Genomic DNA, 26936 nt, shown 5'->3' on the forward strand with positions numbered 1-26936 from the left:
ACCCTAAAAAATTTTAAATCATAAATTACTTTACGACGGTTGGTACAACTAACGATATTTAGAAACCTCCAACTGACAAAAATTCGCCCGCCTACTTGATGATGTGCCTAATTTTTTTAGCAAATAAAATTACAATTAAGTTTAGCATATGCACTCAGATGCAGGGCATTTTTACAAAGTTACTGCATACGTTAATTTGGGGGTTTAGTGAATAGATATTGCAAACTATAATGCAATGTAATATCAGCTATCCCAAAGCCCATTTGATGGTCAATTAAGTACAAGATTAAGTGCATCAACATACATAGTGGGAGCGAAAGCTTATGTGCAATTTACAGGACACCAAACGATGCAGATTATTGCTAAATAACAGTGGCAGCTGGTAAATTATGTCCAATTCCTTAGGCACTGGCAAGAAAGGAGACTACATCTTGCTGGCTTTTCTTGCATGCATGGATCGAAGTGCAGATATCAGTTTTCTCGAGGAACTTCTCGGCATTAGCCAAGATCAGCGGTCCATATTGGAATACCAGTTTCTTGCACTGCATCACAATTTAACGATTAAGAAAATCAAATTTATGGTTTGCAGGTAATCCATCATTGTATAGAGAATGCATATAATCTCAAGAGTGAGATCCGAAATTTATGCTTTGAATTTGACAAGGACAAGTTCAGCAGCTTCTGTTGGCAAAAGCCTTGTGGAACTATACCTTTTGGGCAAAATTTTCCATCTTGTTGCATCCTTTCAGAAGTATCTCAATCACCTCAAGCTGATGAATTCCCACAGGTAAATGTGATTAGTATTTCACCAGAGCCTAAAAAATGCTTCATCTGAGAATACAGTGGATTTACTACTACCTCAGTGTCAGGATCTTGAAGTTTGGAAAGAACCTCTCCAATGACATTTTGGCAAAGTGTGCAGGCATCATCACTCTTGGACAAACTCACTTGGGTAGTCTCGTCACAGAGGTTCACCTTATCACAGAACTGCTCCGGGCTTATTGTTGAAACTTCTAAGAAAAACATTGGTGCATAGTAGTCTACCAATATAACACACTGCCCAAAAATGATATCATTGAACAATCGATGAACATTTCATCACAAATGCAATTTACAATTAAATGAAGCTACTTTCCCTGAAAGCACGTAATGCACCTGTTGTTTGAGAGAATGCAGCTTGGAACAAGCTTTGTGAAGGGTACTGATAATTTGAGTCTGTGTCTCATTTTCACCAATATAGTGCATAGCCTGAGAAGCAAATTCTTCACACAGAGTGCAAAACCTTTCATTCCTTATAATATGACTTTCACTTTGAATCTCATTATCCACTTCCACAACTGCAGAAGCAGAAGAAGAAGAAGAAGAAGAAGAAGAAGAAGAGATGATGAATTCAATAGCCGGTGCAGAAACTTCTTATTTGGATAAATTTATGATTAAAAAAACATTGTCTAAAGAGATTTAGGAATTTGAAGTTCAGAGGTTTCTTTCTATTTAGCATATAAACAAACGACAACCAAGCCTTATCATACTAGATGGGGTCGGCTATATGAATCATTTTACGCCATTGAACTTTATCTCCTACTATATCATCATCTATATTTAAATAAATTTTACCTTGTTTTATTATTTTTAACAAAGTCTTTTTTGGTCATCCTCTTCCTCGTTTGATATGTGTGTCATAATTTCACATGCCTAACTAGAACATTTATTGGTCGTCTCATCTTAAACGTGTCTCTCGGAGTTTTCTCTCAATCAATACTACTCCGACATTCTCCCTAATGCTCTCATTTCTTATTCTGTCCATTCTCGTATGTCCACACGTCCACCTTAACATCCTCATTTCTGCAACTCTTATCTTCTACTCATATACTCAAATCATATCCCAACATTCAACTTCATATAACATAGCAAGTCTAACTGCGATTTTATAAAATTTTTCTTTAAATTTTAGAGGTACTTTACGATTACATAAAACACCTGACACTCTCCTCCATTTCAACCATCCTGTTTGTATTCTATGTAAGACATCTCTCTCAATCCTTCCATCATTTTACAAAAATGATCCTAAATATCTAAAGCTCTCGGTTCCGAACAACTCGTCATCTCCTATCTTAACAATTATCTCATTATGTCTAATATTGTTAAACTTAAATTCCATATATTCTGTTTTTATTCTACTAAAACTAAAATCTTTCCCTTTAAGTATTTCTGCCAAGATTTTAGTTTAGCATTTACTCCTTCACGTGTTTCATCTATCAATGCACCACAGTAGCTTCTATTGTCGACCTTCCAGGCATGAACTCAAATTGATTTTCGATCACCGTGATCTCTTTCCTTAATTTTTTTTCTATTACTTTTTCCCAAAGTTTCATGGTATAACTCATTAGTTTAATACGTCAATAATTTATATAATTTTGTACGTCTCCCTTGTTCTTATATAAGGGAACTAGAGTACTTATCCTCCATTATCATGTATTTTTTTCGTTTTCAATATCATGTTAAATAATTTTGTAAGTCATTCAATACCTTATTTCCCTAAGCACTTCCAAACCTCTATCGGATTATCATTTGGTTCAACGACTTTTCCATTGTGTATCTCATTTAAAGCTTATTCTACTTCTGACGTTTAAATTCTACGATAAAAAATTAAATTTCTATGTTCATTTGACCTACTTAAATTACCTAAGTTAAGTTAGTCACCTAAACCTTCATTAAAAAATTGATGAAAATATCTCTTCCACCTAAACCTTCATTAAAAAATTGATGAAAATATCTCTTCCACCGCTCTTTTATTTCTCTATCGTTAACTAGTACCCTATTGCATTCATCTTTAATATATTTTATTTGGATAAGATCTCTTGTCTTCCTTTTTCTCACTTTGGTTATTCTATAAATGTCTCTTTCCCCTTATTTTGTATCCAATTTTTTATATAATCGTTCAAAAGTTTCATTCTTTGCTTCATTCACTACTTTCTTAGCTTCTGTCTCGGATATTGTATATTTTTTAAAAATTTTCTTGTTCTTACATATATATAATTTCTTATAAGCTATTCATTTTTCCTTCTCTTTCTCTTGTACTTTCTCATTCCACCACCAAGATTAAGTAAGATTCATTATTTAGTGGTGCATGTCATTTCACTCACCGAGTACACTTTTAGCAGATATTTTCAACTATGATACCATCTTATCCCATGTCATATTGAAATCACCGTATATTTCACCTAATACTTGTACTCCTACCTTCTCCTTAAATATATTTTGTTTCTCATCCTTTAACTTCCACCACTTAATTCTAAGAATCGTATATATTTTCTTTCTATTGAAACTATATTTGAGACGTATATCCAACACTACTAACCTATATTGGCTAGTTAAGCTTTCAACATGGATGACTTGCAATATTTACAAATCTTTCTATCCTTCTTCCTAACTATAAGAAAGTAAATTTATGATTTATTATTCTCACTTTTGAATGTGACTAAGTATTCTTCTCTTTTCTTAAAAAACGTATTAGCTAATATAAGATCATATGTTATTCTCGTTCCAAACCCATAATCCTCATATACCCTCTCATATTCCTTATTTTTCACTCCGACATACCTCATATAAATCACCTTCTATTAAAAACATTTCATTTGACGGAATATTTTATAATATTTCATCTAAGCCGTCCCAAAACCTTGATTTGGTAGCTTCATCTAATCCTACTTACGGTGCATATACGCTAATTATGTTCATAGTTTCTTTCGTCACTATTATCCTAAGAGCTATAATTATATCCTCTTTTCTAACTACTACAACTTAATCTTTTAACAAACTATCTATAACAATACCCACTCCATTTCTTATTTTACTCTTTTCTGTGTACCATAACTTAAAACTCTAGTTCTTTATCAGTTTTGCTTTCTTGCCTACTCATTTTGTCTCTTGAACACAAAATACTAATTTTTCTTCTAATCATCGTATCTACTACCTCCATTGATTTACCAGTGATCCTATGTTCCATGTTCTATATTCCAAATCTTAGATTATTAGTTTTCCTATCATATTTGTTCTTATCCAACCTATGATGTGAAAACTCTTGCCTATTTAATACTACACCCAAATTCTTATTGAAATGTAGTGATCCTTGCCGATACGTTACAGTCGGACTCTGCATCGTAAAATATTGCATATTTAACACTACACCCGAGTTTTAGAGATGTAGCAGTCCTTGCCGAGATCTTACAGTCGGACCCTACAACGCATTCCTTCCGAGGAATATTTTCTATTTAGCATGTTTGATAAAATTTGATAGTTGTTATAGTTGTGATTTAACAACTGAAGGGCAATTAAATCATACAGAAAACATTTGCAGCGACTTCTAAGTTACGGATATCATATCAGACATGGACCATGGAACAACAGCATACCACATCGATTATAATTTTCAGAAATATCCTTAGAAGATGCACCAAATATGTAGTGATTAAAAGGTATTTCCAATGACAATAAAAGCTCACCGAACACATCCAAACTAGCTAAACTCCTGGCATTTGCAGAGACAAAGCTGATTACCAGCATAAGAATTAAAAAACTTAACCTTGAATCCATGGTAACCTGCTACACAAGGGAAACGATGGTTTATTTGTCAGAATCATACAGATAGCAACTATATTATCAATTTTTGTGTACTTCTATTGACATATATCGAGATTATTCTCATTAGTCCACAACACTAATTAGTTTACATTATCTTCAAAGCAAAATAGAGTTGGAAAAGACAGCCTTTGAGAAGTCCTCATCCAGGATATCAGGTGATTAATGTTCTAAAAAAATAGTAAAGGCTTTTCATCATTGAGTATAATCTTAAATGGCTTATTCAGTTGATAGAATTTAGGTTATGACCTACAGCAACCAGTGGTTATAGGGATCATATATTGCCATCAAATTTTACTTAAGACAGCATCACTAGCAACACTAGACCATTTAAATCGCCTTTAACCGTATCAACTAGAGTTTATGTTTCATATTATCAAGAAAATCCCTGTACTATCCTATCCTTTTCAAAAAGAAAATAACAGATAAAAATAGCATTTTGAACATACAAGTGTGTCGAAGAGCTCTCAACAACCCGGCTTGCCTCTCCACTGTAACCAGCCTAAACAACCACTCCTCGAGTTTCCCAATTTCTCCGCTTGACTATTATTATCTTCTGCAAATCTTAGGTAAATCTCCTAAGGAACACCAGACCTCAAGTTTCTAACAGATTAAAAAAAAACTAATCCAGAAATCCATGACCTATCTTGTTCGAAAATCAAGGTGCAGAGCTAGCCTAGCAAAAACCCAACTTCCCTAATCATGTCGATTTCTCGACTAGCAACCAATTACCCATCTTTACCTCTGAAACCAAGATCCAGCACGTCCCGATAGAAAAACCAACACAGATATCTTCAATAAATAAACAAAAAAAAAGACAGCCTTTTTCTTTAATATAAGAACAGAAAACATACCTAAAACGCACAATTTGGCCGGAGGAGGAAGGTGTATGTGCTTTGCGTCCCTCTCCTCAAATCCTTGATGAAGGGGACGAGAGCTTACTACTCTTCCTGGTGAGATCAAGTCGATGACTAGATGAGGATGATCAGGAGAAGACGAACTGGAGGATGAAGGAGTTGGCCCATGTTTTCTCCACCAATTATCATCTCTTGGTTTGCCCCACGGGGTTATCTCGGCTGGTAAAGGCGTGGAAGTTTGCCACTGAGAACATGGGTTCGAGTCCGCAGGGCAACGGGGATTTATTTTCTATCCCTGTGCAAAAAGTCTCGGCCCACTGCGTACTTGCCACCGAGCTACCATGATTTACCTCCCTCGTGATGACCCTGAGCAGGGTGCGGCGGAGGCCCTGAGGGCGAGGGTTTCGCCTTTTTGCCATTGGTGGCGCCGGGAAGACAAACGTGACGGCTACGGAATGACTACCAAGAATATTAGATGCCGTCTGCCATCTGCCTAATTAAATTAAACGTGTCGATAAATATTTATTTAGGGTTTCGTCAGTATATCAACGATGGGTCCCGTTTCCTTGCCACTAATAACAAGGTAATGTCTTGCGGGTAGAATTTCAGGGTGCGCATACGACTTCAGGTACACTCTTCGCCACTAATAAAATACAGTTGAAATCTTCGTGACAAAACAAAACAGGAACAAAAAAAAAAAACTAAATTTCCATGTTTTTTTAATAATTTAATTAATCTGAACTTCCAATTTTAATAGACCAATGCACATACCTTTAATTTTATAGCAGAGTCAATATATTATTTATTTAGCACATTATATGATATTTCTACAAATTTTAAAATACACTACATAACTTTTATCAATATTTTTTTAAAAAAAATATGTAATATATTAATTTAATGAAATGCTATATTTACAATAAAATTCAATATGTATATATATGTAAATTTATTAAAATTGAAAATTTGAATAGATTTATAATTATTCAATCGTCCTTTTATTCTATATGCGTGTACTTTACCTCAATTTATAATAAACTCTCAATATACAGACTGGAATTTAAAATTCATATATAAAAAATAGCGAATTCAATTCTAATAAACATAAGACTTAATTAAACATTATATATCTAAATTTATAAAAACAGATTCAAGTGTTTGTATAAAAGAATGCTTTTTTTTTATAAGAAACAGAGTTATTTTAAATTATTTGCATCGATTTTTTTTAAGTAATTAGAACGGAGAAAATATATATATTTGATCGCTGGGGTAAAATGTAAAAAATGAAAAGCAGAGGGCGCTATCTTAACTTTTGCAATAATTTAATTAGCAGGACTCTATGGTACGATTGAAGTGTTCAGGGTCCCCCACAAAAAAGGTTCAACAGTGACATGACAGCTGGATTGATTGGTAAAGCGTAAAAAAATGGCAGCATGACAACGTGCACGGCTCAGGCTAAAGATTTTTGGGCCCCACAATAAGATCCACCAATAACATGAATCACATGACTGCTTGATCGATCTCGGAGAAGAAATAAAAAACGTCGACAGCAGGGTTCGAACCTGCGCGGGCAAAGCCCAACAGATTTCAAGTCTGTCTCCTTAACCACTCGGACATATCGACGCTTGACGAAACGATACTAATAAATAATATATCTGTGTTTAGTTAACATGTCAAAAATTTAAAAATGATATGTTACAAATTTTAATAATGCTTATATATACATTTTATTTTATTAGAGTATCTATATTCAAAAATCTTCATCAGGTAACCCCTAGATTAATTGAAAATTGAATAACGCCATCTAAGTCTTCATCGTGTAAAGAATGACTTTCTCTAATCTATTTTCTTTAATTCCTTTCTTTTCTATTAACAGGCCTTGAGATTATGATGTTATAATAAAACATCTAAATTATCATCTAAATATTCACAATTCAATTCTTAATTATAATGTATTTATAATTTTTTTCCAAATAGCACAAGTAATCAAAAAATATTGATTCTGAACTGATCGTTATATTTACGTTTCGATTTACTCTACTAGCCGATGTAAAATTTTAATAAGGACCAAATCAATTGCCTAAAAATAATGACTGATTCTAACTGAATTTATGATTTTATCTTTTTTCCATCAACAAAGATACACAGTGCCTTATTATAATTTTATATTTATTATTATTAGATAATATGCCATTAATGAAGATGTATTTTTTTTAATCGATTTTGATAAGAGGCGTCTGGAAATTTTTTTTTTCAATTTTAAATATATTTGTACCAATGTTTTTCTAAGTCAATTAAACCAACTCCGTAAACAAAAAAAAACATTTAAAATGATCGTAATTACTCGTTTTTTAACCATTATTAATTTTTTCTACAATTGTTAACTTTCTTTTTAATAAAATCAAAAGTATATATATATATATATATATATAAAATAGCATCCTAAACTCCCGTCACACACATTAAATCCTAAATTAATCAATTGTATTGTAATAATTAAGAAATTGTAATTGTTATAATATAAATGTTAGATGAACAAATTAAATTTATATTGTAGTAGATAGAAAATTGTATTTACTATAATAATTATAATAATTATAATTTCATAATTGTTATAACATGAATGATAGATGAACATAATTAAATATGTATTATAGTTATTACAAAATCGAAATTATTAATTACAATGTGTCGATGTGAACAAGAGCGAAGGCATGTGTTAGTTTACCTTAGCTTTGGCCCAAGGTCCATTTTAGAATTTAGGGAAGAAATGCATATATTTAAGAATTTCTCCGTACGTTTAATCATTTTTACTCCTTATTCATCAATTTAAAATCCCCAAATTAAATTTTGTGATCAGTCTAAAGAACTTTTTATATATGTACTACAATTCCTATAATCAACTGATTAACTTATGTAGATTACAATTCCCAGCATCATCATTGAACATAATTTTTTTGAATAGATTAAGTATGCGTTATAGCAACTATAAAATTTTAGTTGCTATAATATGTATAGTAATTACATTACGTCCGACTTATTCGAGATTTAATGGTGTGGTGGAAGATAATAATATGATCCTATCTGAAAGCTAGGAAGATGACTAGCTGGATACTCCATTTTGATGTTGACCAAATGAAGATCTCAAGTTATCCTGTGTGTCACAAAGAATGTTAGTTGTCGGGCCAGGGAAAGGATCATCGGCGTTGATCCTCCGACGCTCGAGTCAGTAATTAATTTTTATAGAGGAATAGTGAAAAACTTGTAGCAAATAGTGTGTCAAAAATATGTAGTATCGTGTACCAATGCCTATAGATAATGACCCCCTTTTATAGTATCATTGTTATGTATATGTATGAATTTCGAAACACTTTCAAGAAAGGATAGACCATAAATGTAATTGGACAGACTAGAAGTTTCGAAAGTATGATTTACCTGCAAAATATTCTCAGTCGTTTATGGCATAAACTGTCAAAAAGGCATATTAATTCACTGGGTTGTGGGCGCTCCACAGGCTACTTTAACCAACCAATCACATCACTGATATAGTCCGACTGACCCTTCTTCCCAAATAATTCCCAACCAATATTTATGAATGTAATGGACGATTTAGCTTCATTGTTTGACTTGTAAATAATCAATCAATTAAACATTTGTCGTCTGTGACACAAACGGTCAAAAAGGCGTATTAATTCATTAGGCTATAAGTCCACCACATGCTATTTTAACCAACTAATCACATTATTGATATAGTTTGACTGACCCTTCTTCCCAAATAATTTCCAACCAATATTTATAAATGTAGTGGGTGATTCAATTTCCTTGTTTGACCTGTAAATAATCAAGCAACTAAACGTCTAGTGTGTCTGATCCGACCATATATCCAATCAGTTAAAACACTAAGTTAAGATAATTGATACTCAGCTTCACGTTTGTATTATTTAAAAAGTCTGTCTTCGAGCCCTGATTAATCGAAGGATCTGATTGGACGAGCCCCTGACTTAACCTTTCACCCGTGCACAAGGCTGGAAACCCGGCCTGATCGCATCATAGATCCGATCAATCCGATTGACCATTCTATCGTTTTGAATAATGTGAACTACTCTTTCACTTTGACTCTCATGTTAATAGATCTCCTGAACTTTGACGTGTCCAGAGAGGCCCTCTTATAGTTAAGTAATTTTACATCGACTACATGAGGGTGTGGTACTTTTTTTTATTAAAAATTAAAAAGGAGCTTTCCATGAAGATTCAAAACAATCACCCTTCGTATATTTGCCCAACTTTTTTCGCATTTAAGTTCCAACTTTTATAAATTACACCCTTTCCCTTATATTTGACTAACATAAACATACCATTTGATCCACAGGGTAAAAATATACGAGGAGAAAGCGTCATTCCTTGCATGCTCTCAACGAGTGTAATTTATTAAAATCCGAGGGTGAGAAAAAACAATTAGCAAATCCTGGAGGAAGTTTCCAGTAGTCAAGGCAAATACATGTACTACTCGTCGAAGTTTGCAGAAGTTAGCTTGCCGTCTTCCTCGGCCCATCCGCCGGCATTAGGTTATTAGCTTTGTCCCTTTACCTTTTCGCTCTATCGATCTCCCTGGACATGGAGGCCTCTGGTGTTCCGGTGCTTGGAGTCGGACAAATCCCGATTGATTATATTCTCCACAAGTCTCTCATCGGCCACGGCCTCACGGTCCACGACGCGCAGGGTAACGTCGTCTTTCGGATCGGCCCTTCGTCCTCGTCGGCTCGCCGCACCAAGATCCTCTTTGATTCAGTCGGAAATCCCTTGGTCACCGTCTTATATCTCAACGTTAGTTCTTCTTCCATCTTCCCTTTTTACTAAAAATTGAAATTTTTTTTATCACCAAATAGACCGTTATGATCTACTAGTGGATTAGGTTTTCTAAGTTTAGTTTGATCGGCTTTAAAATCAAAAGAATGAATTGGTCAATACATTGTCTAGGTTATCCGTAGTCGAGTAGACGTGTTGGTAAATAGAAGTTAAACCTGCAAATTGCGATCTGAACTAACAGTTTCATGCTTTACTGGGAAAGTTATTTTGATGTGGTTGGTGCTGATGTGGTGGTAAACTATAGCTTTGGTAATTGTGAATTGGAGATGCCTATGGTTCTTTGTTGCAAGTCTTTACTGTATTTTGAAGATTCACACTTTTCCTTATTAACATCTTGTAGGATGAGTGGAGATGTTTCAGAGGGAACAGCCAGGAACTCGAGGACTTGATCTTCACAGTCCACAAGATTTTGTACTCTCCATCTAACACCGAGCTAGATGTTCTCTTATCAAGTGCAAATTCTTTGGACCAAAAAACAGGCTTTAGGCTGAAGGGCAATCCTTTTAGAAGAGCATGCACCATCATACAGGGGGACTCAATTGTGGCTCAGGTAATCCTTTGTTTTTCCTCCCCTCCTCTTCTCTTGGATTTTGAGTGCTTCTGGAATATCATAACAGTTTTCCAGTTGGCTATACGTTTTTTTTTAAAAAAAAAAAAATGGAGTATAGGGTTAGGCTGTAATATTCACTGGATTATTACAAACATCAAAGTTCCATGAATGACTATAAGTTCAACTGTGGTCTAAAATTTAGCTTGATTATGAGCAAGAACACTGCCCAACCTTCTTAGATGAATCAAGTTCTAATCTGCTTGACAACATTAACAAGAAACCGAGGAACTTTAGTTCCCTTTAATAGGTTAAAAAATTGTTGGCTCCCATCAACCACACCAAGGATCCCTTTTTTTGATGCGATGTAATATTACATTTTCTGTGTTTAGGCATTGTAGGAGACATGTATGGGCATCAAAATGTTGGTTTTGAAGATTTATTGAACTTGTTTCCTGTTGTTGAGTTGAAGACTTCCTTTGTTGTGACTATGGTCTTCGGGTAGGAGTATATTCCATTATCTTTTGACATTATTCATAAAACAACATGACAAATTCATAATATTCACAATGGTACTTACTTGATGCAAAAGTGTGTTCTTGCATCATGCTTTTCTACAGAAAAGATGTGGTCATTGATGCAAACATACGCGCATTAATACTTGATGCTAAGCTAAATCATATAATACAAAAATCAATTATTAGAATCCTTCATATTTCTTTTGTCATCCTTCATATTTCATTGATGAATTTGTTGATTGTGTACTGCTCAAAGACTGGCTCAATAGCAACATCAGAGAAATTAGATAAATTTGAGGCATTAATATATAGGTTCTGTAATCAATCGAATTTGACTGACATTGTAATAATGTTTGTTTGTTACTGCTGACATTTACTGAAATGAAATGTTTTCTATCATAGTTAAATTCCTACATGAATGTTTAGTTGACGTAAGAATCAAGGATTATGTGAAAAGGAGATTTTGGTTCTAGCATACTTGGCTGTTGTTAGATGTTTTTCCTATGCAAATATATGAATTGGGAAATGAATCAAAATCAGATAATCATGGGTAATTGAAATTTTATCACTCGTGTCGTGTTGCTGTTGCAATTGCATCACGTTTAGTATGCTACATGCTGATGGGCAACTTAGCTCTTTTTGCTTTTCAATTCAGAGGGCTTTGCCTTGTTGTTGGTACTAAAAGAAGGAAATCCTATCGAGAAAGGAAAGTCCAGGGCAACGATTTATGTGTCTTGCATTCCATGACTTAGTTGATCTCTAATGAACCATAGTGAATTTGTTTCTGTTAGGAAAAATGTTGATACAGTGTCCTTATTTGGAAAATGTAAGACAATGTTGTTTCACAAAACTGCTTTCTCATCACTGATGCTAGTTTGCCTTGATTTGCTCCTTTGCAAAACTACAGTGGGAAGTAGATATCTATAATTTGAAGCAAAAGATTAAATTTCTTGTTTCTTGATTACTTCTTCGTGATGAATATTAATTAAGTGAAAGATATATGAATGGTATTAATAAGAAATTAGATTGATATATGGCTAATCAAACTACAAATAACAATATCAAATTTTCAATTACCGTTATAATTAGACTAAAATCCTACTTCAAGTAATTTCATATAGGCTAATTTGGAATAAGTGTCTATTGTATATCTAATTATTCAACAATAACATTGTAAATCTTTGCTAAGTATTATGTTTGATCTCCCTCTATCATTTGCATTATTAATCCTAATCTATTCAGCTTGTCTAAATTCACTAGGGTTCCTATCCGACATAAACTTCTTGTGGGGTTACTTGGCTATTCTGGCTTCCACGAGTATTAAAAAATTGTATTTGTATTGTCTTCCATATTCTTCCCCAATCAAATTATCAGGGTTAGCTTTAGCAATCAAGTTCTTAATTCCCAACAAGGTGACTTCAGATTCGTCAGGGCGTTTCCTCAAAATATTCCCCAAATGATGGTACTGTACTAGATTTCACTCGGCTGGTTTCTTTGAATTCTTTTTTCAGGTCTTTGCTATGTATATACTTAGTTCCTGATTGGGATGGATAAATTACGACTTATAAGCTGGTTGAGTAATTGAAACGCTTACTCTGGAAACTAACTGTAGAATTATATTTTCTTTTGTGATGCAGACAAGTCTCTTGTACAAACTCAGCAAGATAATTTACTCAAGGAATAAATTTCGACTTACTGTTTATCCGGGAAATGATTGTGTTCTAGCCATTTCTATGCTTATGGCATTTTTTTGGCGTTGACGAGCAAACAGTGAAGTAAAAATCAACTCATATACAGATTGACATCCTTATTGTTCCAACCAAGAACTTAAAATCTTCATAGAGGGCATTCTTTTTACATTACTCTAGAGCAGCTTGCCTTCCCATTTGTCGTGAAGCGCATGGATCAGAAGCTCAAGGATAACTTTTGTAAGAAATTGAGCAGTAAGAATGACAAGTCTATTGAGACTCCTCTGTGAAGATCTCTATAAGGATGGTTATGTATTATAGCTTTCTCTTCCTTTTCGACATATAAAATTTGTATATCATATATTCCTCTTCTTTATATCATATGTCATGTATTACATATTGAATCAATGTTTGTGGTGAATTCAATTTGAAGGCAGCCTCGCATGAACTGCAAGACCAACCAAATATCTGACTTATCGTGCGCCACTCCCAGCGGATAAATACAAACCTTGCCCAGATCCACTCCTTCCAAAGGTTCAAAAGGAACTTTGCCATGTTGGAATTCTACCTTATGACAATTGGGAGTTGGACAGAGATACCTCTGTTTACGCTTTTAAGTTTGAAAAAATTAAAACAGTATGATTACTTACCTGACTGATACTATTGAATTCGGCTGATCAAACATACAAGTGCTTACCATGGTCAAGACTGAAACAGGTAAATTTGATCAAATCAGTGGTTAGTGATATCGTTTTAAATCGACTCAATTAGTATACAATAATTTCGTACGCATCCATGACAAATTTACATTTAAAGTTTGGACTAAATACATTATTACTTTATGCACGATAATGTAGTCATTTTTTGTTTGGGTGATAATTTGCAGCGAATTCCATCAGATTCTCTACTTTCTGAAGACAGTTTTATTCAGCGTTAATCAGATTTGCCCATTCATCAGACGTTGCATCGTATCGAGTAGTTGAATGGACAATGGAGGTACGGACAAATGGAAGCGATATGCAGAGACCACGCCATGCACGCAGTTGCGAGCACGAAGAACTCGATCAAATTTCATTTCAAACTCACCGCAATTCTCGCCCCTCCATCACTGCTCTCTGTCTGCCGTCTCTCTCTCTCTGTCAAACTGTCTCCCCCTCGATTAGGGGAATAAAGCACATACCATAAGTCTTTTATAAAAGCACACGCCACCCTCGCCCACCATGCCTCATCTTTCCTCTGCCACGCCCCCCGTGACGGCCACCTCCATTGACCGCCTCCAAATTCCTCATCATTCTTTAGCCGCTTAAAACGCCACTGATGATTAATTAAGTCTTGCATTGGTAAAGAACAGCCTTAATCGAATGCCGATCTTAAATTAAGAGTGATCATATGGATCCACTCCGCTTTTTCAAAGACGAAGATGAGAGAAAAAAGAGGTCTCGTTGTCTTATGACAAGTAAATTAATCATACAGGGAGTAGCTAGTGCAGTGGTAGTAGCAATCGGCGTAGGAAGAAGATTAGGAAAAGCTACTCATTTCCATGTCTAATACTAATAAAGAGCAGCATAGTGGCTACTTTAATTTAATTTGACTGTCTGCGGACGAAGTATCGATAGGCCGCCACCTTCCTTCGCCGGGAGCCGGTGTTGTCCAACGATAGCACCATCTTTCCGGCTTCCTTGGCGGTGAACACGTCGTGGATTGGCTCGTCCGCCGACGCCGGAATCCTCCTCGTTTTCTCCACGACGATCGTGTAGCTCCCGTGGTCGGTCGGCACGTACGCGGCGCCGTAGTCCAAGTCCCACCCGCCCACCGCAATGTCCCACGCTATGGTCGCTCCTCCCTTGTCAATTTTGAACGCGAGCTGTAATTTTTCTTAAGAAATTGTACCGATGAAGTATATTTGCGGAGTACCTACCTCAATGCCTTCGATTTCGAGGTCTACTTTTTCGCCGCCTTTGATGGCGAACTCCGTGGCCGGCTTGGGCGGATCGTTCTGGAGCTCACCTGGGCGGCTCAGCCCTCCGTACTGCACCGGCACGAACTCCGGACGGATGAACCTGCCCGCAAATTAAGAGGACATGCTTATTTGCGAAAAAAAAAATGACGAACAATTAATAAGGAAATGCAGAGGAGAAGAGAGAGGTTCGGAGTGGGTCACTTGTAGAGAGTCTCGGTCACGTTTCCTTCTCCGGCGATCACAAATTTGCTTTTGGTCCTATCAGTCAGGAGAGGGCTTATTACAGCGTAGAGCATGCTGAAGTACCATGGGACATTGACGAACACCTGCAAAGTTGAGGCATTTAATGAAGACAGAGATACGAGAGGGAGATGGAGGATTTGGGCCGTGAGAGGAAACGAAAAGGACCTTTCTTGAAACCATTTCGGGGTAGTTGTCCTGGAAGAGAGAGAGGATGTGCTTGGAGGCAGCGCGGAGCTCGCGCTTGGGCATGTCCCTGAGGTCAGTGACCTGGATGATGGCGTTTACACCGCCAGGGCGGAGCTGGAGCTGGCGGACGCCGCGTTCCATCACCTGGATCCGCCAACGGAGAAATCGCTGCAGCTTGCCGGCGTCGCCCAGCACGCGCTCGTACACGGCCTTGTCCTTGAAGACGCCGTAGGCATTGTAGCACACGGGGTGACCGCCCCGGTCCCAGCCGTGCATGTACGCCACCACGCCCTCCAGCTCCTTGAACCCCGCCAGCTCCTCCTCCGCCACGCCATCCGCGCCGAACTCCGACCGCCACTCCGCGCACCGCAGCAGCATCGCGTGCGCCTGCCCCGCGTCGAAGTCGCGCGCGCGAAGGAACTTGAGGAGCACTACGTCCGCGCGCCCAGAGGCCTCGTCGTCGGCGGCGGCGGAAGGAGGGGGCGGCGCGACCGGGACGCCCCAGATGGAGATGGGCTTGGCGGCGGAGGAGAGCAGCTGCTTGAGTTCATCCAGGGCCCTGAGCTCCGACGGCTTGAGGGCAGACAGAAAGTAAGAGTCCTCGTCGAAGGAGGAGTTCTGGAGGGTGGCGGCGGTGGTGGCGGCCTCCATGAGGGAACTCAAAAGGCTCCGTTTTGTGGCTGGCTTGGGCGAAGGAATGACATCGGGGGTAGCTTGAGCTGGCTCCATTGGACGCGCCTAGTACAGCAACCGAGTGGTTTGTCGTAATGGTGGTGGAGTGTGAGGGAAATGAGAAGTGACGGCGAAGAGAAGAAGAAGAAGAAGAGGTGGGAAGTTAAATTGAAATGAATTGAAGTGGGCGTGACATTATGATGGTGGCGTGAGGGAATTCTTTTTGCTTTGATTATTCGCGCTTTTGGTGCGACGGGGCAGGAGGCATCGATAGCCCGTGATTAAGTTTTACTACTTCAAATTAAATTCTTTTAATTTCTTCGAACTCACTTTTTTTTTTTTTTTGGTTTTGGTTTCCCCTGTCACTGACACTCTACAGCAGATTTCGAAATCCAACTGTTCGCAGTTTATCATTACTTTACTTTAAAAAAATATCGAGGCATCTAACTTTTATATTTACTTTTTTATTAAAATCACGAAGGGCATTTAATTTTCAAAAATAGCTTTTATTCAATATTATTATAACGACGATTATAATGCACATAATTTATTTTCATGATTAGTATTATACTCTAACACAACCTGTATGATTAATATTGAATTAATTATTGCATAATTAATTATGAAATTTAAGTAACTATTGCATAATTGTGAAATTGTGTTCTCCTGACCGTAAAATCATGGCCATCTGATTGCAAGTTTGTAGGGTTGCCTAGCCACAATTTCACAATCTATTGGTTGCGGCCTGAGAGGCATTTTACAATCACTCATGGTTTGGCCAACATTTTCAAGGTTAGTTGCAAATCGCCTAGATCAGGCCATGATTTTGCGACGGGGAACAGCTGCCTAACTTCCAGACGAAGGTAAAATTAAGATTGGATTGAATCATCCGCATCAGTCCGCAGGGGAAACATTAAGTTCCACTGTGGTATTACCCAAGTTTTTTTAAAGTTTTATGTTTTTTTTTATCAGGAAGGGAGAGAGCAGTTAAAAAAAATAAAGTACGTTTTTTTAATAAATATAACGGTTAGGTGTGTTTTTAAATGTTAGGTATTTATTAATTATTCATGGTCTACTTGGCAACAAAATTTTCTTTTAAAGACATGACCTTAACTGTAACTCCTAAATTCCTTTAAAAAATGGTCATAATAGATTTTGAACTCATTAATTAACCTCCCAGTGAAGAATGAAAATTTGCATATGGTTAAATAAACTACTTAACTTAACTAGCTAAAATACTGCTTTAGTATTTTTAAAAATTAAAATGACCGGTTCACATATTTAAAGTTTTGAAATATTCAAATCATATCCCTGGTTTTAAATTATCAAATTGCATATTCCATACTCATTTTATCCCGTTTTACTGTTCTGAATTGCAATATAACAATCAGTTATTTTTTTTAATGATCGATTCATATTAAAATAAATTATTTCTCACAATATATTTTGATCAAAATCAGTTGATAAATCCAAAGAGTTTGGAATGACATGAAACCAAATCATATATATTCGTTTAATTTTCTAAATTATATGCATGTCATCAAGTATCAATTTGACATACTATATTGAGAGCAATAATTTTTTTTTAACACTAATGTTTTTGAAAAATCTGATTCGTGCTAAAAAATCATTGCTCTTAATATATTATGTCAAATTGATATTTAAGAATATAAATATAAATAAGAAAACTAAACAAACATATAGAACATAGTTTCATATCATTCTGAATTCTCTAGGTTTATCGATCGATTTTGTCTGAAAATGGTTAAAATTGACTATTGACCTAGAGAACTCGGAATGACATGGAATAAGATCATATGTATTTGTCTAGTTATCCTAATTATATTTATACCCTTAAATATTTATTTGACTTAATATATTGATAACAGTGAATTTTTTAAACACGAATCAGATTTTCCTAACATATTCGTATTAAAAAAAATTTTGCTCTCAATATAACATGTTAAATTGATATGTGAGGGCATGAACATAATCAATAAAACTAGATAAATATATACTACTTGATTTCATGTCATTTTAAGCTCTCTAGGTCTATCAACTGATTTAGATCAAAGTCGGTTGATGGACCTACAGAACTTAGAATGACATGGAATTAGATTCTATATGTTCGTTTAGTTCTCCTAATTATATCTATGTCTAAATATCAATTTGACACACTATATTAAGAATAATGATTTTTTTTTTAAATATAAATCAAATTTCTGAACTGATTGTTATATTGTAGCAATCGATTAGTTGAAGTTCTATGATTATGAACATTAACTTTAATGGAATAATATATTGTAGTAATGATTTCTTTTAATATAATAGGTTAAATTAATATTTGAGAATATAGATATAATTAGGAAAATTAGATGAACATATAAGATTTGATTCTATATCATTCCGAGCTCTCTTGGTCCATCAATCAATTTTGATCGAAACTGAATGATGGATATAGAGAGTTTGGAATGACATGAAATTAAGTCACATGTGTTTATCTAATTCTCCTAATTATACTCATATCTTTAAATATCAATTTGAGTCAGTATATTTAGATCAATGATTTTTTAACATAAGTCAATTATTTGAAAAAAAAAAAAGAATTGCTACATTGTAGCAATTGATTCGAAATAAATTTAGTTGATGAATAGTGATACAGTGCATGATAGAGGGATCAGATAGCTGACGTGGTCGAAAGTCAAACTCATGTGACGGTCAAAAGTCAAGCCCACGGGGCAGTCAGAAGTCAAGCTCACATGACAATCAGAAGTCAAGCATACGTGGCGGTCAAAGGTCCAGCCTACGTGGTGGTCAAAAGTCCGGCCTACGTGGTGGTCAAAAGTCCAAATCAAAAGGCGGTCCAAATCGGGCATAAGCGACGTTCAGGGGTCAGGGCTACGTGGCAAGGATACACGAACCAAGGCGTATAGGTTGGGATATACGGACCAGGACGTACAGGTCGGGACATGCGATTCAGGACTTATAGGATAAGACTTGTAGAACAGGATACACGGACCACGGCGTACAGCTCGGGATATACGAACCAGGACGTACAGGTCGGGGCATACGATTCAGGACTTACGGGATAAGACTTGTAGAACAGGATACACGGACCAAGGCGTACAGGTCGGAATATACGGACCAAGATGTACAGGTCAGAACATATGATTCAGGACTTACGGGATAAGATATGTAGAATACGATGCACGGACCAAGGCGTACAGGTCGGGACATACGATTCATGACTTACGGGATAAGACTTGCAGTATATGATACACGGATCAAGGCGTACAGGTCAGGATATACGGACCAGGACGTACAGGTCGAGACATACGATTCAGGACTTACTGGATAAGACTTGCAGAACAGGATACATGGACCAAGGCAAACAGGTCGAGATATGCGGACTAAGGCTTATAGGTCAGGACTTATGGACATGCAGAACAGGATATACGAACCAGGACGTCCAGGTCGGGATATACGGACCAGGTCGTACAAGTTAGGATAGACGACCTAGGCTTACAGCTCCGGACTTACGAGATAAGACTTGCAGAACGGGATACGCAGACCAAGACGTACAGGTCAGGATTTACAGGATGAGACATGCAGAACAGGATATGTGTGCCAAGACGTACGATTCAGGATGTACAGGATAAAATACGAAGCAGGACTAGCATACGGGACAAGACTTAAGGAATGACAAACGAAAGCCTCGATTGGCAGGGCAGTAGGCGCAGGTCTGGATCTACCGAGATGGATCGAATGGCAAATACAGGGTTGAACGTACAGATCTGGATTTACGGGACAACAAACACAAGTCAGAGAATGCGCCAGGGAATGTAGGTCTTGTTGGAGCAATCTGGGTACCCTACGTTTTGATGTTTGGGCAAAGGTTTAAGTTAGGTTTATTGTTGTATTTGATATGCATTGTGAGTGTGCAGGATACAGGTACAACAAGGAAAGTCCCAGGGTGAGTCATGACAGTGTAAGTCCAAGCATGTAGTCTTGGCAACGTAAGTCCAAGTGTGATCTTGGCAAAGGAGGAAAGTCCAAGGATGAGTCTTGGCGGTGTAAGTCCAAGCATGTAGTCTTGGCAACGTAAGTGCAAGTGTAACTTGGCAATGGATGAAGTCCCGGAGGCGCGACCTCTTGGCAAAGGAAGACCCGACAACAATGACAAGGCCGATGGAAGCTCCAGAAGGTAAGACGTGAAGGATGGGGAGACATCCGAGCGACGTAAAGCTGATGGAGGAGGCTAGAAGGCTAGGTCTAGGTTGGTCGGGCGAGAACGAGTGTTGAGTGAATGCACTCGGGGCAAAATCCCAAAATTAGGGTTACTGTAGTAGTACTATAGCAGTCGACTGGTGTAGTCGACTGGTGCAGTCGACTGGTAGCGAATAAAGGGTTGGTATCGAGCCGTTAGGCTGCAACGGTCGAATTTCCACGAAGGGCAATCCACTGCATGTTTTGGCAGTCGACTGGTAGACGGGGTTTTCTAACCCGTGGCCTATATAACCAAGCATTGGAAGCTTGGTTGAAGTTGACGAAATTAGTGGTGGTTAACCCATATTAGAGTCTCCTAGTGCCCAAGTGATCTAGTGTGCTTGTACAAGGTTGTGGCGAGGTTTCTCCACCCACAAGGAGCTACACGAGCTAGCCGGAGGTTTTCCGGGGAGTCATCCACCGACGGATCGGGATCGTCCACCTTACGGACAGTCGTGGAGTAGGAGCTTCATCTTCGAACCACGTTAAACAACGTGTCATTGGGTTCGCTTCTTGTTTATTATTTTCTAGGGTTAACTTTGCTTTTGTTTGTTAGTATTTTTGTTTCCGCTGTGCACTAACAAGCGTAGGAAGTGACGATTTGGGTGAGACGCTATTCACCTCCCCTCTAGCGACGTCAAGGTCCCAACAAGTGGTATCAGAGCTAGGTGAGCTCTTGTTGGACTAATCGCCAAGAGAGCGGCTAGAGGAAGAAGATGGAGTCGGAGGGACCTCTCGGATGGGACATCAGAATCCCACCTCCATACGAGCGCGAGGACTTCGACTATTGGAGGAAGCGCATGGAGATGTGGTTCCAAATGAATTGGAACCAATGGATTGCGTTGAAGGAACCGTTTAAAGTTCCAACGGACAAGAAGGGAAAGCGTCTCCGACGTCGATATTGGACCGATGAGCAATGGGAGCAATCGGAGACGGACAAGGAGGTAACTAGAATTTTAATTAATTTATTACCTCTTAATGCGATATTGAATGTAGGTGACCTTTGGAAAAAGGTAATTGCGCTTCATGAGAGTCATACACAAATCCAAGAAGAGGAGGAGCCCAAGGAGAATGGCTCATTGGTCCAAGAGGAGAAGGACTAATCGAATGTTGACACGAGCTCAACATCCGAGGAGGAGAAGGAAGATGAGGAGGTATCATCCACATCTTCAAGTGAAGATGAAGAAGAGCAATCCAAGGATGAGGAGATCTTGGAAGCTCAAACCTCCACCTCAACTACCAAGAAGAGCACAAAGGACCATATCAAATGCTTTGAGTGTGGTAAGATGGGGCACTACAAGAGTAGGTGTCCTTCGCTCAAGAAGGTAAAGGAGGTAAACCCTAAACTCACTAAAGTTAATTTAGAAACTAATGTGAGTTGTAGGAAGAAGAAGGAGAAGAAGCACATTAGGTGCTTTACATATGGTGAGTGGGGTCACTACCACACAAAGTGCCCAAGGAGAGGAAAGCTCAAGAAATTGGCACACTTGAGAAAGTGGGAGAAGAAGAGAGCTTCAAGGGTAAGGGAGGTAAACCCTAACTTGGATTCAACTTCAAATTCAAATTCCTCCATGCATGTTAGAAATAATATGAATTATTTCCCCATGCATATTTATGGTTTTAGATATAATGATAGTAATAGGGTTAATGTAAGTGATAACCCTAGGAAATCATTTTCAAATGATAGACCTAAAAAGAAACAACCTATCTTTCCTAAGGAGAAGAAGGTGGTTGAAAACCTAAGCATTGATCCCAAGAAAGGGAGACATATGCCTAGGAAAGTGGGTAGGTCTAAGGATGTCCAAAGTGGACATGTTGACTCTAGGGTTAGAACCCTAGAATTAGAAAATCAAGCCTTGAAGGTAAGGCTTGAAGAAATGGAGAAAGTCCTAGAGAGGTTCATTATTGGACCTAAAGGACTTGACATGTATTTGAGTGGTCAAAGATCCAAAAATGTCAAATTAGGTCCCTCCAAGACCAAAAAGAGGTCAAGTGCTAAGGTAGCACATGACATTGGTAAGGGAGGTGTGACCAAGGATAAGGGAGAGTCATTCAAGGCCAATAAGAAGGAATATGCTAGGGTGGCATATAATTATGGCAAGGATGATGTGTCTAAGGTGAAGGGAAAGAAGAAACTAACCAAAGACAAGATGTCTAAGGTTAAGAAGGTGAGTTTTGTAGGTCAAGTGTCACCCGAGGTGCACCGAAGTGGCCTAGCCATAGTAGATGAGTCACCAAGGGAGGTGACTAAGGTTAAGAATCCTAAGGTTAGGAAGAGCCTTTGGGACCCATGGTAGATGGGTTATCAAATGTGCCAAGTGGTTTGGAGACGGACTTGAGTCTCAAACCTAGGGAATTGGCACACATGGGTTGTGTTTCATGCTTGAAAATATGACATTGGGGTCATATAGCATGATAATTGATTTTGGATGTATAAATGTCATATAAACCAATGCTAGGGATGCATTGTGGGTTAGTATGAGCAAATACATCAAGAGGAAGTCAAAACTAGGACTTTAGGTCAAGGTTCAATTGAACTTTTTAGCTAGTTTTGTGTTTTGTGTCAATCTTAGGATTGGTGATAGATATATTTTTATATATTTTTTTTCCAAGTAGATATTGATATAATAAACCTCTCCACAAAATTTGGGAATTTTTGGAGATCTGTGGAATTTCTGGCGCATTTCTGAATTTTGAAAAGTCCAGTCGACTGATGGTTTTACCAGTCGACTGGTAACACTGTTCACCAGCACAGAATGTCTCTGTAAGCTCGTTTTCATGGGGGCAGTCGACTGGTACTTCTTGCAGTCGACTGATACGGTCTGAAAATGTTTTTCAAACATTAGAAAATGACCAAAAGAGTGGTGAACATGTATGTAATCTTATGGGGGATTAATACATGATGTTTATGATCAATAGAGGTCAAAGAGTCCAATAATTGGGATATTGTTGGAGCTCTTTTTGATGTATGGCAAAAGGGGAGAAGTTTAGGTTTAAGTGGGAAACTTACATACCTTTGCAAGAAATCCTAGCTCAAGGGGGAGCTTAGGTGAAGGGGGAGCGATTGCTCATTTATTAGCAAAAGGGGAGAAGTTTACCTTTGTAAGAAATCCTAGCTCAAGGGGGAGCTTAGGTGAAGGGGGAGACTAGGATTAAGTTCCATGATTTATGCATGTGTATATTACATATATTTATTTGCATATATATTGCTATATTGTTTCCCTAACTTAAACGGGTTGTCAAACATCAAAAAGGGGGAGATTGTTGGAGCAATTTGGGTACCCTAGGTTTTGATGTTTGGGCAAAGGTTTAAGTTAGATTTATTGTTGTATTTGATATGCATTGTGAGTGTGCAAGATACAGGTACAACACGGGAAGTCTAAGGGTGAGTCTTGGCAGTGTAAGTCCAAGCATGTAGTCTTGGCAATGTAAGTCCAAGTGTGATCTTGGCAAAGGAGGAAAGTCCAAGGATGAGTCTTGGCGGTGTAAGTCCAAGCATGTAGTATTGGCAACGTAAGTGCAAGTGTGACTTGGCAATGGATGAAGTCCCGGAGGTGTGACCTCTTGGCAAAGGAAGACCCGACAACAATGACAAGGCCGATGGAAGCTCCAGAAGGTAAGACGTGAAGGATGGGGAGGCATCCGAGGGACGCAAGACTGATGGAGGAGGCTAGAAGGCTAGGTCTAGGTTGGTCGGGCGAGAACGAGTGCTGAGTGAATGTACTCGGGGTAAAATCCCAAAATAAGGGTTTACTGTAGCAGTTCTGTAGCGTTACTGTAGTAGTACTGTAGCAGTCGACTGGTGGTTTCATCAGTCGACTGGTGTAGTCGACTGGTGCAGTCGACTGGTAGCGAACAGAGGGTTGGTATCGAGCCGTTGGGTTGCAACGGTTGAATTTCCACGAAGGGCAGTCGACTGCATGTTTTGGCAGTCGATTGGTAGGCGGGGTTTTCTAACCCGTGGCCTATATAACCAAGCATTGGAAGCTTGGTTGAAGTTGACGAAATTAGTGGTGGTTAACCCTAATTAGAGTCTCCTAGTGCCCAAGTGATCTAGCGTGCTTGTACAAGGTTGTGGCGAGGTTTCTCCACCCACAAGGAGCTACACGAGCTAGCCGGAGGTTTTCCGGGGAGTCATCCACTGACGGATCGGGATCGTCCACCTTACGGACAGCCGTGGAGTAGGAGCTTCATCATCGAACCACGTTAAACAACGTGTCATTGGGTTTGCTTCTTGTTTATTGTTTTCTAGGGTTAGCTTTGCTTTTGTTTGTTAGTATTTTTGTTTCCGTTGTGCACTAACAAGCGTAGGAAGCGACGATTTGGGTGAGACGCTATTCACCCCCCCTCTAGCGAACGTCAAGGTCCCAACAGGTCTATGCTTACAGGTCAAGATTTGCAGGTATGAAGACCCAGTCTAAGGTTAACAGGGCGGGGCGAGCATACACTATACGACAATCAATCCAAGGAATCATAACAACTCATCAGAGAATAATCACCGCATGTCAGAGAATATGCTAGCGGTCTAGGACTCATTGCCCACTGATCCCTCCTTAGAACTATAGGAAGATGCCATGTGTTATTCACCGCTAGACAAATCCTGACACTCTTTAGACTCCAGAAGTACCCACTGCCATTTAAAAAGGGAGGCTTATCTCTACGCAGGTACGCTCACTTGTCTTTTCACATTCGTACTTTACTTTTCGTCCTTTTACTGTGCTTCTGAGAAAAAATATCTGACTTGAGCGTCGGAGGGTCTGACCCGGAGACTTTTTCCCTGGTTCTTGGTCTCTAACGTGAGGGGGGCTTGTCTGAGTGTGTGCAGGAGACCCTCGCCTCATCGTCTTCGTCATCACCTCTCGTCACTCACCCGTGGGAACCTTTCCGATAGGTACCAGGTCAACAAAGCGTCTCCGCGACTTTCCGTCAACAGCGAGGACAACGCGACCAACCTCTGTCCGACTCAACTTCCGGACGAGATCAAATAGTATTATGAATCGATTACTATATTATAACAATCGATTCGAAACAGTAAAAAGGGTAAAATGGATATGAGGTAGGTGATTCGATTATTTTAAAACTTTATACTTTATGTATTTCAAAACTTTAAATAAGTGGTTCAATAATTTATAGTATAATTATAAAATAAAAGAATGCCCTTCTAATATTTCGAATTGAATATTATTAGTATAAAAATGATATCACTGGCTCCAAACACCTGAATATCGTCAGCTTCACACGAAAATATACGACGATGTTTTATTGTAATATAGCGATCGTTCATACGAAACAGATCAGACATAGATATTATTGATCGGGTAAGGCTAGGCAGGAGCAGGTGCTGAATCGGACTGAGTTAGGTCATGACAGGACGAGAAGCTGTTGACCGCCAGACAAGCTGTGCAGTTAAATTGAATTATGGAGCGAATCGAGAAGAAAAAAGTTATGAGATGTCAGGCGAAGTCTCTTTTGTGGCTTTTGTGGATGGGACAGGCTACGCAAAGAGGACAAAGTTTAGTGCAGGGCAGGCAAAGTAAGACGCATATCAAACCTTGTACTGATCCAACCAAACCTTCTGTAATTCTGCCATAGAACACGAGAGAGAAATAAAATTATAAATAAATGTATTATATATTTTATATAAAGATCTCTTCGACTCTTGCACATATTTATTAATTATTATTAAATTTATTGATATTCAATGGTTAAAAAACTAAAAAGGACATTTGATTATTTTACATAAAAATGTGGTAGTCCTTGCTGCAACTGTACGTAAGAGAGCGACTTCGCGAGAGAGAGCGAGAGAGGAGAGGAAGAAAGACCGCTGCAGCATGTGGAGATGGGCCCCTGTCGCGCAGCGACGACGCAGCAGCAGAATCTGCCTCGACCCACCGCTCTCTTGAAAAGACGTCGGACGGTGGGACGCACCCGCCATGCGCGCGTTGTTCGCGCGACACCGTCCTGACATGCATTTTTCTCCGTGCTTTTCTATCCCCGCCCACACCGGCAAGCAATGAAAATCTTTTCATAGTTTTATATAAAATACCCCCCGTTATACTATGCAGGTAACCACGAATATGTGCAAATTCAAATACGTTACTTTTGCAATAAAATTAATTGGATTATTAGATACTCAGATTTGGAATGTAGGTGAGGAAGGTGCATTTGCCCATCTCCTATCTCTAGTTTGCACGCCCGACACTCATCAGTAAGGAACTCTAGCCGACAAACTGCTCTAGCTCCGTAAGAGCAACAGCCTCGGCCAAACTGCTCAACTCAAAACGTCGACCAGAGCAGTAAGCAATCGGAGAAACCCACAAGGCAACGAGATCACTTTGATGGTGGGAAAAAGGTCCAAAAAAAAATATATGAAAAGATAATTCAATTAATGCAATTTATTATCTCTCGCATTTAAATTCCATGCTTTCCACATGTATTCCGTTTGAAGTTTTATCTAAAAACTAAAAAAATAATATATATATATATATATATATA

The 26936-nt window shown here is 38.2% G+C and overlaps 3 protein-coding genes and 1 non-coding gene across 6 annotated transcripts; 1 reads left to right on the plus strand and 3 right to left on the minus strand.

The window, feature by feature from the left end:
* Positions 1 to 231: 231 nt before the first annotated feature.
* LOC122038209 (prosaposin-like) lies at positions 232 to 5722 on the minus strand. Of its 2 annotated transcripts, none has more exons than XM_042597851.1 (6): positions 5493 to 5722; positions 4503 to 4602; positions 1156 to 1337; positions 859 to 1056; positions 711 to 770; positions 232 to 542 (listed from the first exon to the last, which is right to left on the minus strand). In XM_042597851.1, exons 2-6 carry the CDS (start codon positions 4591 to 4593, stop codon positions 402 to 404), a joined length of 672 nt encoding a protein of 223 aa, XP_042453785.1. In that variant the 5' UTR covers positions 4594 to 4602; positions 5493 to 5722; the 3' UTR covers positions 232 to 401. The 2 variants fall into 2 exon arrangements, with proteins under 2 accessions (XP_042453785.1, XP_042453783.1); XM_042597849.1 differs by having other exon boundaries at positions 4503 to 4599; positions 5493 to 5682.
* A 1314-nt stretch (positions 5723 to 7036) lies between these two features.
* On the minus strand, positions 7037 to 7118 carry TRNAS-UGA. Its single transcript has one exon. It is a non-coding gene; the product is annotated as a tRNA-Ser (tRNA).
* A 2851-nt stretch (positions 7119 to 9969) lies between these two features.
* On the plus strand, positions 9970 to 13513 carry LOC122038210 (protein LURP-one-related 7-like). Of its 2 annotated transcripts, XR_006127819.1 has the most exons (4): positions 9970 to 10319; positions 10702 to 10911; positions 12687 to 12888; positions 13064 to 13206. XR_006127819.1 is itself a non-coding variant. In XM_042597852.1 (3 exons), the coding sequence occupies exons 1-3, from the start codon at positions 10110 to 10112 to the stop codon at positions 13184 to 13186; spliced, it is 543 nt and encodes a 180-aa protein (XP_042453786.1). In that variant the 5' UTR covers positions 9975 to 10109; the 3' UTR covers positions 13187 to 13513. The 2 variants fall into 2 exon arrangements, 1 of the variants encoding a protein (XP_042453786.1); XM_042597852.1 differs by lacking the exon at positions 12687 to 12888 and having other exon boundaries at positions 9975 to 10319; positions 13064 to 13513.
* A 1022-nt stretch (positions 13514 to 14535) lies between these two features.
* LOC122038211 (patellin-6-like) lies at positions 14536 to 16411 on the minus strand. The gene is made up of 4 exons (XM_042597853.1): positions 15483 to 16411; positions 15276 to 15400; positions 15033 to 15174; positions 14536 to 14957 (listed from the first exon to the last, which is right to left on the minus strand). Exons 1-4 carry the CDS (start codon positions 16230 to 16232, stop codon positions 14697 to 14699), a joined length of 1278 nt encoding a protein of 425 aa, XP_042453787.1. The 5' UTR covers positions 16233 to 16411; the 3' UTR covers positions 14536 to 14696.
* Positions 16412 to 26936: the final 10525 nt, after the last annotated feature.

The sequence above is a fragment of the Zingiber officinale genome, chromosome 1A, assembly GCF_018446385.1.
Source record: "Zingiber officinale cultivar Zhangliang chromosome 1A, Zo_v1.1, whole genome shotgun sequence".
NCBI lineage: Eukaryota > Viridiplantae > Streptophyta > Magnoliopsida > Zingiberales > Zingiberaceae > Zingiber > Zingiber officinale.

What these genes read in the sequence shown, in the direction of transcription:
- LOC122038211 (XM_042597853.1), bottom strand. Translation starts at nt 16,232, where the DNA reads ATGGAGCCAGCTCAAGCTACCCCCGATGTCATTCCTTCGCCCAAGCCA. An exon ending in CCGAAATGGTTTCAAGAAAG is followed by an intron (nt 15,401 to 15,482) that starts GTCCTTTTCGTT and finishes TCAACTTTGCAG; the next exon opens with GTGTTCGTCAATGTCCCATG. An exon ending in TCGAAATCGAAGGCATTGAG is followed by an intron (nt 14,958 to 15,032) that starts GTAGGTACTCCG and finishes AAAATTGACAAG; the next exon opens with GGAGGAGCGACCATAGCGTG.
- LOC122038210 (XM_042597852.1), top strand. Translation starts at nt 10,110, where the DNA reads ATGGAGGCCTCTGGTGTTCCGGTGCTTGGAGTCGGACAAATCCCGATT. An exon ending in TCACCGTCTTATATCTCAAC is followed by an intron (nt 10,320 to 10,701) that starts GTTAGTTCTTCT and finishes AACATCTTGTAG; the next exon opens with GATGAGTGGAGATGTTTCAG. An exon ending in GGGACTCAATTGTGGCTCAG is followed by an intron (nt 10,912 to 13,063) that starts GTAATCCTTTGT and finishes TTTGTGATGCAG; the next exon opens with ACAAGTCTCTTGTACAAACT.
- LOC122038209 (XM_042597851.1), bottom strand. Translation starts at nt 4,593, where the DNA reads ATGGATTCAAGGTTAAGTTTTTTAATTCTTATGCTGGTAATCAGCTTT. An exon ending in AGCTAGTTTGGATGTGTTCG is followed by an intron (nt 1,338 to 4,502) that starts GTGAGCTTTTAT and finishes CTGCTTCTGCAG; the next exon opens with TTGTGGAAGTGGATAATGAG. An exon ending in TTCAAGATCCTGACACTGAG is followed by an intron (nt 771 to 858) that starts GTAGTAGTAAAT and finishes GGAATTCATCAG; the next exon opens with CTTGAGGTGATTGAGATACT.